General features: G+C 26.6%; 1 protein-coding gene across 1 annotated transcript in view; it reads left to right on the top strand.

Moving 5' to 3' along the window:
• Positions 1-1,841, top strand: part of LOC129963838 (pyrokinin-1 receptor-like) — a 143,305-nt gene extending 141,464 nt beyond the window's left edge. Inside the window, exon 2 of the mRNA XM_056078414.1 lies at positions 816-1,841. Coding sequence (XP_055934389.1) covers positions 816-1,183 — 368 coding nt within the window. The 3' untranslated portion in view covers positions 1,184-1,841. The remainder of the gene's footprint in view (positions 1-815) is intronic.
• The last annotated feature ends 16,811 nt before the right edge of the window (positions 1,842-18,652 follow it).

Genomic DNA, 18,652 nt, shown 5'->3' with positions numbered 1-18,652 from the left:
AAGTGGGAACAGCTTGACCATCCGCCCTACATGTCATCCTGCGATTTTCATGTGTTTGGTCCCCTGAAAAAACATCTGAAAGGGAAGTGTTTCAACTAGGACGGCGAACTCAAGGACGTTGTGAAAGACTGGGTCTCGTTACGGCCATATGAATTCTGGGAACAAGGAATCATTCGGCTCGTTATTTTGCATAAAGTCTTCCTTTATACCAACAGTGTCGTTTCGCACCTTTTCATTTGAACACCCCTTATAGATAATCAAATATAGAATCAATTGATTGGGACAATAGAATCATGCACCTAAATAATGGGAGACGTTATTAACAAAATCAGAATACTTTTCTTCTTCTCTTTTATTTATTTTACATTAATGCTGCTGTAGAGTATGTGTACTTTCTATTCCGATTTAATCGTCATTCATGTTCTACTTCTATTTAAAGTTAAGATAAATATATTTAAAACTAGGCATTACACTTTTGATTTATTGAACAAGAAAAATTAAATTGGAAATACAGCATTATTAATTGAAGAAATCTTTAACATAAATGAAATAAATTTCTTGACGATCTGCGTTATCTGAAATAAATTAAGCTTGATAATTAATGAAAAAAATTAAAGGCCAGCAAATTGCCTATCATATAAATTCCATGAATAGAATGGTTGAATACATTTCTAAATTAAATATATATATATATATATATATATATATATATATATATATATATATATATATATATATATATATATATATATATATATATATTGAAACCAATGATAAATAATGCAGTTTTCTGATTATTTGTTTTTATTTTGCAGTTGCTGTTGTTGTCTCCTTCTTCATATGCTGGTCACCCTTCCATGCTCAACGTTTGATGGCTGATTATGTCCCAATCACTCCAACCCCTCTGTTTGATATGGCTTACACTGTCATCAGACACATATCGGGAGTCACTTATTATCTCAGTCCCACCGTCAACCCCATCCTCTACCAGCTGATGTCTCTCAAGTTTCAGCAAGCATTCAAGGATACCTTCGGCCCTTTCAGCAAATGCTTGAGAGGGGAGATACAGATGACAGAAATGGCACCAATCACCACTAACGTCCCAACCGAATGTTCAAGAGTGAGCACTCGAGTGCGAAGATCACCATACGGATCTCCTCAGACAACTGCTTTTAACATATAATGATCCTGTAGGATCCAAATTGGAATACTGTTGCATATTTCCGATTTGACTGGTGACACAGTTGCGCCAAATCTATCATACGCTAATTTCCTCTTTTCATATCTTTAATTAGATCGTTTAGATTGTGAATTATTGATGTTTTTGAACCAACAATTCGTGCTAGTACATAGATGGCGTGATGTCTGCATGTGAAAATGTATATGTCATATCAATGTTTCTATATCATAACTTGGATATTCATATTATTTAAGTGAAATTTTGTGGACACTTTTAAGTAATCTTTTATATAACTCTTATTTGTTAAATGTAGAGTTAAGCATGATCATTGACATGCGTTCGTTCTTGAAACTGGGAAGTAATTCTTCTTAAAATATTCATTGTTTGTTCTGTATTATAGATCATATGATGTACAACTGCACAAATCCTATAGTTAGATTGTTGTCTGTGTCATAGAGTAGTTAGTAATCTTAAATCAATATGTTATATCAAGCTGTCTTATATTTAAATTATTTTAAATGGTAAGAAATAGTTATTTCAGTATTTACTTTCAACATCAATTATCAGCACTCAATAATGATCTTGCTTGTATATTCAACAAGCTGGTTAATTGCTAAAAACCAACAAGTCAGGAATAAACGTTTTCAGATCAAAATTTTGAGTTGAGATAAATATCAAAAGAAAAAAATTAAATTTAAATTTAAAATTAAAATTAACGATATTTTGAGAAAAAAAATGGATATGCACAATACCAGTTACTATATACTTTTAATTTTCAAGCTATGTGATAAATTGGAAAAAAATTCTTTATTCCAATTAAATTCCTTATTTTCTTTTCTGGCTAAAAAGAATCCTTTCATAACATTAATATTTATATATATATTTTTTTTTATATTTTCCCTTTATGAGTTCCTGATTAATATTATCTTAATCTGCATAATTTTATCTTAACTTGGAGTTTCGATAATAATTTTGGAAATAATAATAATTTTGAATTATATTATTTCAAAAATATGACCATTAGCATTGAACGAGTACTGCATTCCATACATTAATATATTAGATTGAAGTTACGAAATTAAACTGATTTAAGTTCTCAGTTCAGATTACAAACACTGAATATAATAAATATTTGGAAAGAAATTTTAATGTCATAATTAAATGACCTCTGGTTAGACGAAAAATTAATATTTCCGAAAAATTAATATTAAAAATATTTATTTTTCAATTTAGATATGAATATGTTTTCTGCTATGAAACATTATCTTTTTATTCTTGAAGCTATGATAACGCTTGTGGAAATTATATTTCACTTAGTGTTTGATGATTTTATAGTTATTCATATAAATTGCGAAAACTATTGACATTAAATACATATTTCCAAATAAAAATTAAAATGCATTTCATGAAAAAATTATAGATTATATTGCACATTGCATGTTTTATTCACGTATTTGCCTTTTTGTTTGATTTTAAATGATACTAAATTGTAATATGAGAATAAAATTGTAATATGTGAAACAAATATGATTTTTCGAGCTTAAATTTTGTGCTGTGTGTAGCAATGTAGTTGAATATGAAATAAATGTTTTCTGCGAAAGCGTTTCTTGTTCATTTCTGTATATTAAGCTTCATTTACTTAAAAAGTAAAAAAGAACTGAAAATACAATTTCGTATCTTTATAATATAAATCAAATTTGTATAAGCAGCACATAAAGACAGCAAGAAAAATATGTGCAGTTAGGAACACATTTATACACTCTATCGATTTTTTTTTCTCTTGAAATATTTAATTTTAATGCTGTGACAAATATAAATATTTATCAGTAATTACAGGATGTACAAGAAAAGTATTGAAGAATTTTGAAGAGGAAAAGCAAGAACATGGTAAACATTGAAAAGGATTTATTATTAAAGAAACATACTTTGTGAGCAATCTCTGTCAATGAAATCTGAGATTAAAAAAACAACTTAACAGCACGTTTTCTTGCATTATTATTAAATATCACCTTTATATGGTATTGTAGCAACAAACAAAAATCAACAATATCGATATTAGATACCCATTCCATGGATACATTGCAAACTCCTTAGAACACGTAAGAACGCGAACATAGTTTGTTACAAATGTAGAACAGATAATGACAGAGTTGTTATACAGATTCCCTCTTAAAGACCCATATATTCATAATCGATGATTTATTCCAATTTCACAAGCGTTATGAAATATTATCAACAAACTTTATCTTATAAAATGGCCTCTCAAGAAAGAATTGCCAATTCCGTTTTGACACATTTGGTGATCGAAGGAAAAGTTGCAGTTGTCTAGTAAAAAGAATTACTATTGAAGGAAGTCCTGCTAATCGATAAAAATCAATAAGTTGCTTGAAGAAATCTTTAATTTATATTCTTAAAGAATCCTGTTAGAAAGAAAGGGAAGAACAAAGAATTAGCCAGAAAACTTTTGACTTCTTAACTAAAGTAGCCCTGATGATGATGATGTCGTGTCCACGTTACCACGGAAAGGGGTCGCAGTAGCTTCTGAGGGTAAAGGTCCTTGATCACCCAATTGCAAAAGTCTGACTTCTAGTTCATATGAAGATGAACTCACACATTCGCTTGCACAACCCCTTTTTACAGGGGGGGGGGGAGGGCACATTCACACACCTCACAGATAGAACACAGATGAAGAACAACCATGCCCGAACCGAGACTCGAACCCGGGACGCCAAGATCACGAGGAAGAAGCGCTACCCCATGGCAGGATTTAGGAAATAACCCGGGAATGAAACTTTTTTCCATAAGCCATTGGTAATCAGTTGAAATATTTGAATTAATGCCTGCTAAAAGTTTAAATTGTTTCCTCAGAAAATTATTTAATAATAATAATATATATATACATATATATATTTATAATTTTTTTTTCTTTCCTCTTCAAGATACTGTTTTTGTTATTTTGAATTGATGTTATCTTTGCTCTATTAACCTTTATATGCAAGAGTTGTGCGTAAAATTTTTTTCTCTATTTTCTTTGTTTTATAGTTCTTTACATATTTTTTTACTCTCTTTATTTTTATTTTGCACTTATTAGTTTGATTTTTCATTATTCCCAAGCGTTCTAGTTGAAAGTGCATTAAACCATTGTGTTAAAATTTTATATGTGTATAAATTTTTGCATATTTATTAATATTATTATCACATTTTCAGTTTTCTTTATTTTTATTTTGGTTATTGAGATTTGATTTTTCATTTTACAAGTCTATTATTCTAGAAAAAAAAACATTAACCGGTGTCTTAAATTTTTGTACTTATGAATATTTATATGCATTTGCATTTTCTTCTTCTCCATCAATCTAATTATTAGTAATCTGTATGTAAGATCTCTCTGGAAGATCAAGAATTAATATACTAAGTTGTTTTTTCAATATACTAAGTTGCAGACCCTTGAAAGAAAACAGATGAGTGAAATGCTGGTTCAGAAACAGTTTTCCTGTTGAAGATTTCAGAACTCGTATGCTCTAAAGACATTTCTAACTTTTTAAAGTTTTTTTCGGGTAATTTTAACCCTCTCATTTTCCACTCGTAAGTAAAAATTAAAATCATTTTTTGCACTTGCTTTCATTTGAAACAGAGCAGAATCAATCGATGCTCTATGGGCTTATGACGTCTCCTGGCAGCTGGAGTAATTCTAGGGAATTACGCTGATAATGATATATTTCTTTAAAAAATAAGATTCCCTAAGAAGTCTTATTATAAAAGGTTGTTCACGGTAAGAATATAATTAATTAAATTACTTTTTTATTCGGTACTAAAAAAGAAGTGAGAAAGAAACTCTTTTCCTTCATTTTTTTAAATTTCCACAAGAATAAAGGCACTAATTGCTGTAGTATTCTCATTTATTAAAACAAACAAAAAAAAAGTATTAGTTCGTTTTTGTACAACTTGCAAAAAAGTTTTTATTTCAAAATTATTATGTTTAAATTGAAAAAAATGACATTAAAGTTATGTTCATAAAAATGTGCATAGACAACCATTACTGAAGGTTAATATTAGCCATTATATATGCTATAATTTCTTCGCATAAAAGAATGTTTAGTCAGTCTTCATCTTAAATAAAGGCCCATTATCCTGAATTCATTATAAAATACCAACTTATTTTATTTTCGTCGACCAAATATTTTTTTTATCAACTTTAGATTGCATATTTTTCTCTTATTAAAAACTGAAAAAAGAATTTTTTTAAAAAAATCACATGGTTTTTAAAGTGTAATGTGTTTAATAAAATGAAATTTAGTTTATGAAAATTCAATTTTCTAACCAAGCTTTTCTTCAATTAATTTTTTTAAAAAAATAGAAGAAATCGTCTTCAAATATGAGTTTTCTACCAGAACAATCTTTGAAATAATGCATCATACATTATTAATTTTCGTTAAAAATAATAATAATAATAGGTACTTACCTAGGAGTACTGACACTAATAAAATTACTAATAAAAAATTGAAAATATGTTAATGGGTGTATGTCTGTCTATTTGTAAATCATTTGGGAATAAAATTCCATTAATAAATGGAGTGCACAGTAATTAAGATAAGGAAATGTTAAATAAAAAGTATTTTGCTATTTACAAAACACAAGTGCACAAAATCGGGAAATTCTTGTTCATCTTGAAGTAAAGTAAAAATATGTAAAAACAGAATCACAAAATTATATTTATACAAATTTGAATCAAATTAAATAAAAGTTTTTAGAAAGTAGAGTGACTTCAATCAATCTAGATTTATATTTATAATCCACCATAGATGAAACAAATTGTTAATTATGGATTCAAAAAAAAGGACTCGCCATTGTAGTTTAAATGACTATAATTAAATTGCTTATAAAGAATACAAAATATGAATATTAAATTTACAATAAATTACTGTCCCGACCAATCTATTAATTCAAAATATTATATTTGTATCTCAAAAAATTAAGTACTTATGAATAAGCTTATAGATATTTTGAAATTATGCAGCTCCAGAACAGCACTTAAAACTGAATAGGTAACTCGAAAACATTTAAATATAACTTTTTATTTGTTTTTGATTATTTCACTAGTGTTTAATTAATGACATATTTTAAAATATGTTTCTATAGGAACTCCAATTCTTAACTGCATTTTCTAATATAATTAGTTTCATTTCTTTTATTTAGTTTCATTAAATGCCCCAAGATATTAATTGAAAATTCTTTATAAAATGGCGCTATTAAAATTTTAACTTGGAGTTTTGATATCAATTGTAATTTGTTTAATGAAGGTCAACTGCCGTATCAACGATTAACTGTGAGCTCTGTAATAGTTATTTAAATTTATTTACTGAAATCAATAAACACAGTTATTGATATTTAATATTTGTTTCTGAGTTACACAATTTATTCATTAGTAATAAAGTTCTGAATTTCAGTGTGCATTTATTCTTAGTAAATATCTTATGCAATTTATCCATATATTTTTGCATTTATTCTTATTGGCTTTTTACAACAATAAAATGAATACTTTCGTTATAAATTTAATAATTTTTTTTATGTCAACTACACATGCAAATTGTAGAGATTGATTCTAAAAATTAAAAATAGCATCTAATATTTTGTATCATTAAGAAAATTTCAGCATGATCAAACTCCATCTGTAATATAATTCTGTAATAAACCATCCATGTTCCATCTGTAATAAACAAAATCTGTAATATAATTCTCGGCTTGAAATGTTAAATATATTTTAAACTTTTCATATCAAACATATTATTTTGTCAAAAATAAATTAATTTTGCAATTTAAATTTGAATTCAGAATATGGTAACTATACCTAAAAAGAAATAAATTCAGTTAATATTTTAATGCATAAGTTATTTTAAATTTGTTATTAATTCTTAATGATCCCATTGTCTATTTTTGCATATATCCCAGGCAATATTATGTTTCTTCTTTAATCATTAACATTAACTTTTTTCCATTAAAGCAATCATTAACTTTTTTCCTCTGATGTCCTTTTTGAAATGATTTCTCTTAAAAGAATATATAGTTATGGCAACAATAATGCCATAGCTATATATTCTCTATAATGAATTCTTTTTAAATTGCTGTCAAGAGAAAAGAACTCTAATTACAGACTTTATCAAACCTCCGCCAAATATATTCTAAAATTGAATTTTTTAAACTTGTATTCAAAGAATGTAGTTTGAACTCCTAAACCAGCTTTCATTATTGCAAATCGATACTTAAATGTGTTTAGTTTGTATAGAATATTCAATGATGACTTCTCCTTTGCACAATTATTTACTTCTAATATGTTAAACTACTTTTCATTTCATTTCCTTTTGCATTGTTTTGAATTGCCATTTAAAATGTTACATTTTAATTATAAAATTGCTTTCTACTCACTTTATGTCTACTTATTTACTTTAATCGCAACAATACTCACTTTTTAAAATAATTTCATTGCAGTGAAGAATTTTTTTCTAGCAGGATCTTTATTCTATCAAGACAACTTATATTGATTTGTAAATTTGTAAAAAAAGGTTAGTCTGCAATAACTACTATTTTGAGTCAGGGAAACCTTTTTTTCTTCAATGAATTTATCATCCATTGTTAAGATATATTTATTAGAAAATATTAGGTAGACGTTCAATTATTGCTTTTGAAGGACAATGTAAACATTTTCTTGGGACGAAATCTTTTATCTGTAGACGATATATATATATATATATTAGAATATATTAAGATGATTCGCAATACAGCTTGCAAATATACAATGGAAAAAAAAAATCTAAAAAATATTATTATGTCATTTTTTTTGTTAAAACTTCTGAAGCTAAAATATATTTTTGAAAGAAATAGTCCTATCTAATAAAATAATAATATAATATATTCAGGCATTCTCAAAATCTGCCTTTTTTGTGGCGTTTTTCATTTTGTATGCATATTATTGCAAAAACAAATCAATATTTATTCCACCATTGTTAAAATATATCTGGTTTATTGAAAGTATAGTCTATTTAACTTTTATATGCAATTGGATTGCCCCCAGGGAGCACATTAAAAATGGGGATTAAAATTCTGGTGGAATTCTATCGCCTTGGTGGGTACAGAGTGAGATTTACTACCCCTTACTGATGATGGACATTGACTCTTACGGGAGACTATATGACGTAGTTGGTGATGATCTTTAGGACTCAACCATTATTTCAGCCGATGCTGAATGATCGGATTAACTCTTTCTCCAGCTGAATGATCGGATAAACTCTTTCTCCAGCTGAATGATCGGATAAACTGAATGGTCGGAATAAAGCCTCAGAAAGCCTACAGGTGTGGCAAAGTAGCCATTTATGGCTATGATTGGATTTTTAAATATTAATTTCACACATCATTAACAATAACTCATATGGGGAGCTGTTTTCAGAGCACAAGAGCATAATTCTAATTGAAAATTTAGAAGCAAAGACGATTCACATTTTCAGTTAGCTAAAATATTTAACATATTTTCAAGTTTCTTGGTAAATTTTAATTAATAGTTCTCAAAATTTGTTTTAAACTGTTTTTATACTTCAGGATTTGTGTGAAAATTTGCAAAATTAATATAGCAAACTCTGAGAAAATCAACTTCCTGTGGTTTTTAAAATCACCCATTTCAACAATATTGTTGATATTTTAATTTTAATTAAAAAATTGAGATTTTATTAGAACTGCAAAAATAAAGACTGCAGATAATAAAATGATTATATTATTTCATAGAAAAGCATTTTTACTTTAAAGTAATTACACGAAAAAAGGTTTTAAATTCCGGGAAGCGCTGTATATATCTTTCAGTGTTAAATAAAACCATTTCTATAAATTTTTTATATGTATATGATATCAAATTATTTGTGTGTATCTGATATTATATAATATTTATGTTTTCATAGTTATTCTTCGAGTTCAATCTGCTAAATTTAAATCATCATTATCATTAATATTTATGCAGGTCTGTGGCAAGAATATAAATTTGAACATTTCATGCATTTTAATTTTAATTTAAGTGCCAAATTTATTAAATATATTACAGAGTTTTAGAGAAATTTAACGCACGAAGGTTGGCTTGCTATGTTCTTTTTGGACATAGCATCTCAGGCTTTATGACCCGAAGAATTTTTTTTAAACAAAAACACAACGAAATTTCTATTGATGCTGCAGAAACTATTAGCTGTAGCACTGCATATCAAATAAAAATAAACTGTTTTCATATAAATATCACATACAATATTCATCATTTCAAAACATTTATAGTATGAAATTATTTTATTAGAAATTTAAGGATTATTTTCTCTTTAGAAACTGAAAATTACAAGACTTATATTGAAACTATTGTTAACAAAACAAATTTATATTACTAAATTCGAAATAAAACTTATGAGCTTCTTTTAGGCAATTCAATACTAAAGTGCATCGTGTTTTTGAGGCCAAGATATTTCTATTTTAAGAAAATAGGAAAAAATTTCCCAGAATGTCTGTAGTTGCTTTGAAATGACTTTGAATGCAACGGCCATAAAGCTGTGGTTTTCCCATGAAAATCCAATTTTTATATATATATTTTAAAGCCCTCGAAGGTCTGATGCATCTTCACATGAGTAAAATGTGAAGAAAGCAAATAGTTCCAAAAAATAAAAAAATAAAAAATAACGAAGCGTAAATTTTATGATTTCTCTGCATTTATAACAAAAACGTTATGCACAGATAATAAAAATTTTATATGATTTAATTTTATAAGATTAAGAGATAATTTCCAATGAAAGTTACTAACATTCTATATATTTGTTTGCATCATAAGGTGAAAGAATAAAGTTTTAAATGTGATGATTATATATTTGAGCAAAAATATGTATGCCTTGAATCTCAGTCACAAATTTTCAGGATTTATTATAAAGAAATAAAAATATTTTAACCATTAGGATTTTATTAAGTTCTTAATACTTTGCAATTAATTGCTATCCTTGAAATGATACCATATATTAATAACGACAGTCTAAAATTATTTCCTAGCTATAATAAAGATAAGTAGAGCTAAAATATAATAATTGTAACTTTTTTATGAATATACATTTTTAATTACATCGTTATTTTTAATTTGCTTAATATGATTACATTAGTTGATTAAAATAATATCCGTACAATAAAATCCTTTGAAATACCATACAGTGAATTAAATTAATTCAAGTGTGTCAGAATAAATTGTCTGAACAAAGCAAAACAAAAAACCTGCGTCTTGTCTGCGTCAAGAAAACAAAAAGAAAAAAATATAGTTAAATAAACAGTTTCAATGACAAGACAAATATCGTCAATAAATTCAAATTCTCAAAGATGGTAAAATTCAGAATACTTAATTAACTCCTTCCTAATTAACAGAATGATCTATTGCTTTTCCCATTTTAGTTTCTAGAAGGTAATAATGAAAAACAATTGTTTATGTTGATGAGATGTTCCACCATGACAAAGGAAATCAATTTAGTTAATTGTGTGATGTTTATTTTATTCACACCCTTTGACATTTAAATCGAAATTTTTTGCAGCGCATTGTATTTTTAAATCAGATTTTACGGTATTTTACAAAGACGTCTGTTTGTATGATAGAAATTTTTAAAAAAATTCCTTACAGTTAGTAACATTATTTTGTAAATTTTGTAAAATTTATGTTTTATTTGCTTCTTTTGTTTGTCTCATAAATAAGCAAATTATCCCATTTGTTTTTTTTAAATATATTGTTTTGATAGGAAAAAATAAAGGGTATTAATCTGTTCATGGTTTAATACAGTCTATTATCTATACACATTACGATTTTAATTCAATAAAAGAATTATTTTTAATCAAAGAAAGCATTTCGTTATAATAAAATCATGAATACATTGTTTATAGAAATATTTCAAGCGTTACAATGCGTTGCTAAACGTTTTATTTATAATTATTCAAATAATTAACAACTTCTATATTTTATACTTTCAAAAACAACATTTGCAATTTTTAAAAATTACTTATTAAAATTTTTAATTTAATATAATAAAATAATAAATAATTTTTTAATAATATTTTTATATACTAGTTGCCTTGGTAAACTAACTGGTTTTTCCCGAGAACATTTGTTTACTTATTTTCAATTAAATTTCTTGAGTACGATTTTATGTTCCTGATTCTCTCAATAATATTTTAATCATTAAATTGTAGAATTTTTAAAACGCTCTTTTTAATACTAAATGAGCACTATGATATCATACAGTCTTTATAAACCAAATTATCCAGAAAATTTTCCGTCTAAATACACGTCGCAAAACTGTATAATTTCATTTTCTCATTACAATGGATGGTAAAGCGGAGGATCCAATGTCTTGGTGGTAAGATCTTGACTTTAGTATTGGAGGGTCTCAGGTAAGATACGCATTTCCCTTGAAAAACAGCTGTGTAAACAAATTTGATGTACTATAAATCTGTCAGTGCCAAGTGTACACCCATTGGTATGGTGCCAAAGTTTGGAGAGCGAGTGTCAGGTCAGGCGTCATCCTTTTCATCTCACCTGGTCCTTCCCAAAACAGACTACGTATTGCTTTAAAACGGTATGTTAATTTTATATAACTAAACTTAACTTTTAAACTTAGTTAACTAAGTTTTATAATAGAAAGGCAAAATTTTCATTCTTGACTTTCAACAATAGACTATAATCATGATATTAAATAACTGATAAAATATTTCTGCGATGAAATAAATATATATTTTATTGCAGCAATTAAATATATAGTGAAGAATAGATATTGTTACACGGCAATTAAACTGGTAACATTAAAGAAACATGCATTTAAGTTTAATATATTCATAAAAAGATTATCTTGTTTCATTTTTAGCATAATTTTATTATTTTTTTTTTGCAATGTAATTTCTATTGCCTAAATTGAGATACAAAAGATGCCAAGAGAAATTGAAAAAGCTTCTTTGCCTAAACTAGTCCATGCTGATACACTCAAGAAAGCAGTTTCCAAAATTCAGAATCGCTTATATATATAGCCGGTGAAATAAATCCATTAATAACATACTGTTAACATTAGCATAAAATTCCTTGTGATATGCGGACTCAACATTTGAAGCATAGGTGTTTGCTCATAAAGTAATAAAACAAAATTTGGATCTAAGATTATCAATACATTTCAGCAAGTGATATTAACACCTCCTTTATTTCGATAATAGTTATCCAAATTTGAATATCTACTGGAATAGAATTTTACAACCAATAAGTATGGTCTTCTTGAATACTCTCGCATACTTTCTAATAAACTTTTCATATCAGAGAACGCCTTACTGGATATTGACGTACAGTAGATATGAATATCTTTTGGCTTGAATTTGGCATTATCACTGTATTTGTCATACTTGGCAAGTTATATGACGACCAATCCTTGGCATGCGTTTATAGTATCCAAAAATAGATTTTGGAATTTAGACACTTTTCTCTAAGCCGATTGTAGCAAAAATTTTGCACAAAACTGCACTTGTAGTAAAAAAAAAAAAAAAAAAAAAAAATGTCATACCAAATTGGATATATTTAAATCATTGCGTTTTTTATATTTATCCCGTTTACGTATTTCTGAAAGCACATATCGATAGACAGTCATCTCGTAGTTCGATTTGGTTAAAATTTGATCGGTGTCTATACAGTTATTAAATCTGTGTTTCGATTTTTTTTCTAGCTCTCTTCGCTTTGTAACTATTATGTTGACTTATATTCGAACAGCCGGGCAGATGGACTTCCTCTGAGTAGATTTTATTCAAAATTTGATAGATATCTACATATTTGTATAAAGACCGTATACCAAAACCGTTTAAACCGTTTAGCCCAAAGTGTTTTTGAATTAACTTTATCACAAGCAGGCAGACAGATGGACATTTTCTAAAAATGTGTTTTTCGAACTCAGGGAAATCGTGGAGATTCGTTAAAAATCGAGTTCGAAAATCTTGACGAATTGTTATATTTTCTCTATGGTAATTATTGTCTATGGTAATTATTATGGTATTATTATTTAATATGGTAATTAATTAATATTCACTATATGGTAATTATTGTTGTAAATTTGCAGTTGAAAATTGGTTGCCCTATTAAATTAAGTAGTGTTTTTGTAATGAGTAATTGTATATAATTACTGACAATGTTTTTATGTTGACAGCGGGGAATAATTTTCCAAAGTTTCAAGGGAAGAACTCGGAATTAAAAATATTTTTCACTCATTAAAACAAAAAGAAAGATAGTCTCTGGAGCAGAAATAGCATGAAAAATCAATGTCCCTTTAAAGATAATATATTATAAATTTTAAATTGGTTTTGCTACAAAATATGCTTAATATTCGATAAACTAATTCCCCACCTTTTTTTGCTTAAAAGAAAAATTGAAATAAGAAGGAATTTAATATATTTGCGAATGATTGAAACTTTACATATTTTTAAGACTGAAACAATATTGTTTTAATTTGGAGGTGCAATGTATAGCATATTTTTTTTGAGAATTCAAATATAAGTGCCATACTAAGTGAATTGCCAAGTTTAAAATAAAAGATGTCCTTTTATTTTTCTAAAAAAATGAGCATATTTTTTTTTACAAATATGTTTGAAATCGCCATTGTAACTCTCTCTTTTTTTATTATATATATATATATATATATATATATATATATATATATATATATATATATATATATATATATATATATATATATATATATATATATATATATATATAATTTTAAAATTTGTCATTAACAAAAAATTATTTTTATTTTTTATATTTTTTATCTTTAAAAATACAATTACAAAATATATTTTTTTATTATAGAATCTATCAATTTTTGAAAACAGTAATTCTTTTTAGTGATTTATATTTTTATAACTAAATAAAGATAAAATGTAGCAAATTAAGAATGTTACATATCCTATAATAAAAATTAAATATTTTTTTTTTGCCATTTGCAAGAATATTTTTGTGGTTTAATACCCTTTGAAATTCCCGAAGAAGTCTACTTTCAATAATGAACAAACACTACAACATGCAATTCATGTTTGCTTTTATGTTCTCATGATTAATAATATTATTTGGGCAAAGACGAGTTTTGCTTTTATATATTATTCATAAGTCCATTTATTAATGACTCAATTATTAACAAATACTGTTAATAACAAAATATTAATTGCTATAAATTTAACATTTCATTCACAAATAAGAATTCAGATTTAAAAGAGTTGACAAAGTAAAAGTATTTAAATGATAAATTCATGAATAATAATAACTATTTGCACAGTATGTTTTCCAAAAAAATGCACATGAATTATCCTGCGAATTATAAAAATCCGAAAGATTGCAAAAAATTAATTTTAAATTAAAATAAAAGAAAAATGAAATTCAGAAAATAAAATTATTCTCATCGTTATTAATAAGTTTAAAATAATATCTCTTTTACGACAACTTTATACAGGAATTTCTATATTATATAAGAAAAAAATAATTTGAAAGATTTCCTTAAATGCAGTGATAATTATGCTTTTGATGAGCTATATATATGTAGAAACTTGCTTTGTAAGTTTTCTAAAAATTGAATTGAATTGATCGAATCTTCAGATTGAACTCGAATAAGTTTATTCGTAAATATTTGCTACTGAAATGAGAGAAATACGTGCGGAATGAAATATAATTGAAGACATTCTACAGAACAATGTCGCTGAATGCATTTAGGCTTAGCGATTTTAGTCTAATTGTAGACTTACACAAACGACATTTCATATATTTCAGTCTGAGATTCATGCAAGTAACCATAATTTAATTGGAAACGCGAAACTTCGCTGCCATGGATTGTTGACTCTAGTATTAAAGAGTTTGTTTTCCCAAGGCATACTGTTGGCAGTTTATAAACTTGATTTCTTACTGCGGTAATGGATTGTGAAGATTGTGAATTAAAAGGATCTTTCAGAATAAATTGGGGACTTGGAAATCTATATACATAGTAAAAGGTGTTTCAAAATTTTCTAATTCAAAATGAATATCATAAACGGCTTCTAATTTGAGCCATTTGAGAGTTCTAGCGTTTCCGTTGTGCTAAAATATTTGAATGCCAATAATTCTGATGCAAAAATAATAAGAAAGTTTATATATATATATATATATATATGTATCACCAAAACTAATTTTATTTCTAGATAGCTAGGTAAATTTACCTTTAACTATAATTATTCTCTTTCGGAAATAATAAAAAGTTTATAAATGAAATGCCAGATAATAAACCCAAATACTTTCTTCCGTCTCTTTTAGCTATTTGATCATTGCACGAATAGCAAAGGTTAGTTATTTTCTTTATTATTTCTAGACAAGACATGAAATAAATGTTTACTGATCTCTTGATAAATAAAACAAACAGATAGAAGTTCTATAGGTTAATCAATAAAGTAATATGATATATTGAAGGATTTGAGTCAATTTTCCTAAATTTAAAAGTAGTTTCTTTCAGATAGAGGAAGTTTTATATCGCAGAAAGATTTTTTTCCCATGTTTAGTAAAAAAAAATGCTATAAAAAATAGAGTTTTTATTTCGAAAATACTCTCAAAAAGCAAGATGCAAGTATTATGTAGCATTAAACAGATTACTTTTGGAAAAAACGAAATCTGAATGGAAAGTCTTTTGAAAACCACTTTGAATAAATTCAAAGAAACTAAGCTTTTCAATTATAAGTTGGGTCACATAAACTGTTTGTAGTTTCTATTATCTGCTATCAACATTACAAATTGAAATTTTTATTTCTTGAGAAAAATTGTTCGAATCTGCAAGGGGAATCAAGACGAATTTCTAATTCATTTTTGTGAGTTTGAACTAATTAGAACATATTGCATAATTTTACAATGCAGCAAAAAAAATGCATATATATACATACATAATATAATATAATATGTATCAAATATTTATCAAAATGATTGCTATGAAAAGATTTAATAACTAAAAAATTATATACATATATATGTGTAATGATATCTTTAAATCTAATTTAAATTTTAATTAATTTCTGTATTTTTATCTTATTAATTCCGAATAATTTCCTGATTATTCCGAATTTTTATTTAATTAATTCAGCATGCGCTCTGTAAAACTGCTGAATTTAGCATGTTCTGACGTTCTTAGTAAAGAGATAATTCTTATGAAGGGACATTGTTCTAAAGATATCTAAATCAACACTTCCAAAATAAAATGCCTGAATCGACATGGGCCAAAGAAACCCTTATCAAAATCTCATAGTCAAATGATAGAACGGAAAATTTTCTGTTTCTTTTGCATTTGTATCGCGATGTAAACGGACATCAGGTTATCATCATTCCTTCCTCGTTCCTAATTATGCATCCCGCGGAAATAAATCGTTTAAAAATTCCAAAAGTTTCTTATTCGAACGAGCAAGTGCTAAAATATGTTCATATATATATATATATTACATGTACAAAAATTCTATATAAATAAATTATTTTCATAAAACGTTTCACGCAAAAATTATAGAAAATAACTGGGACTGAGAAGGCTAACTTATCCGAAGGCTTGCGTAAACACTTCTCTGTTGCTCAGATTTGTTAATTTTGACAAAACAGTTAAAATTCCACTTTATTTCATGAAAATTATTATTGAATGATATATTATTTTGTATCAAAAAAAGTTTAAGCATCATTCCGCAAATCGTTTTCTGCAACTAAATAGTGAACAAAAAAAGTGTAAAAGTTTTCAAACCAATAAATATAATTATGAACTTCTACATGTCAGAATTTTCCCTACATTAACAATCAGTTATTTTGAAAGCATGCCGACGAAACGATTCGTTATGTAATATTGTGCAAAAATTAAAGATTGAAAATACAAACAATAGGACAATACAAAACAACAAATTAGAAGAAAATAACCACTAATAAGTAAAAATACAATAACAAAATAACAATAAACACTAAAGAAAAAACAAAAAGGAAAGCACATAAAAACAGCAGGCAAGGAAATTTAAAACTATCGATTGTGATTCCCACTTTTTAAAAAACACAAAGTTAACGTGTTAAAGGTAAATAATAATTGTAGGCTCCCAGCGCCATCTATTGAGTGATCTAATATGCAAGGAAAGTTCTATTTTTATTTTAGGTAAAGGATTAATCCCAAACCATACCTTGTTTAATTAAAAAGTTGACATTACAGTAATTTTGAGGAAATTCATTACTTAATTTGTTGTTTTGTATTGTCCTTTCTGTTAAAATGGTAAATCTCTTAGGCCTAATTTCAGGGTATTTTCGGGTCACGAGGAATCATTATTAGACTTTCTTGTCTACATTTCCTCACAAAAAAAATCCCTTTTTTTGAATCCTTGCCTGAGGATGACCCTTGAAAAAGTCTTCAAGCCGGATTCTTTTTTTTATTTGGTTTATTTGATTTTCCTATTAACTTGATTTTAATACTTTTGTCTCAATTCATCTGTGCTTTAGAAGTAGCTGCATTTGCGCTCTCTAAATACTATGAAGTTTTTCCTGTTTCTTTTTTGGTTTTAGTTTGAATAAGAAATAATTTTTAGTTGCGATTCCGAAACTACTTCGTTTCGTTTTCATTTTAGTTTCGTTACTTTCATAGGTTATATATATATATATATATATATATATATATATATATATATATATATATATAAATTTCGTATTATTTACCAATCTAACTCCAGTTTTTAAGGAATGCTTAGAAATGCATCTTATTATTTAGTTCAAAAACTAGATAACATATTTCTTAAGCTATCTGCAAAATGTTACGCAATTCATTTGATAAACCTTTAAACTAGAAGATTTTTGTTTTATTCCACTCTTTAGCCAAAAAAGTCCTTTTTGCCAATTTTTAGAATATTTTTGCCATTTAACTGGTATATTTTGACTTTCAAATATGTTTTTTCAATTCTTTTTATGTAAATTTTAAAAAAATATGTATCATTTTCGGACATTTTTCAAAAAATTCATCCTGAACCTTGTCACATTCTTTTTAAAGCTTTATATATAAACTGAATTTTTCGAACATCAAATAAATTATATGTTGTGAATCTGTATTTGCGGAAAGCTAATGAGATCTTTTCTTACCCATGAACTAAAGAAATGTATCATTTACCGCACCAGTAGCTGATTTACATTAATTAAAAGAATAAATGCTTTCCTCCATCCTTCTGCCAAATACTTAATCAGCTTCTATCAGTGATATATTTTCTATTTTGTTCAATAGCAATTTATATTATTTTCTGAAAGTCCTTGCTTATGCATTCAGAGAACATTTAGTCCCAATAAAAAATCTGCTCCAAATAGATCTGACTGCAACATTATCATTTAAGTCTTATCATGAAAGAGTTTTATGTAAACATAAATAGAAAATAACCTGAGAAATCAAAATCCAAGTC

This window comes from Argiope bruennichi, chromosome 3 (assembly GCF_947563725.1).
Source record: "Argiope bruennichi chromosome 3, qqArgBrue1.1, whole genome shotgun sequence".
Taxonomy (NCBI): domain Eukaryota; kingdom Metazoa; phylum Arthropoda; class Arachnida; order Araneae; family Araneidae; genus Argiope; species Argiope bruennichi.
The sequence above is the reverse complement of the archived record's forward strand: the minus strand, read 5'-3'. Positions and strand labels throughout refer to the sequence as shown.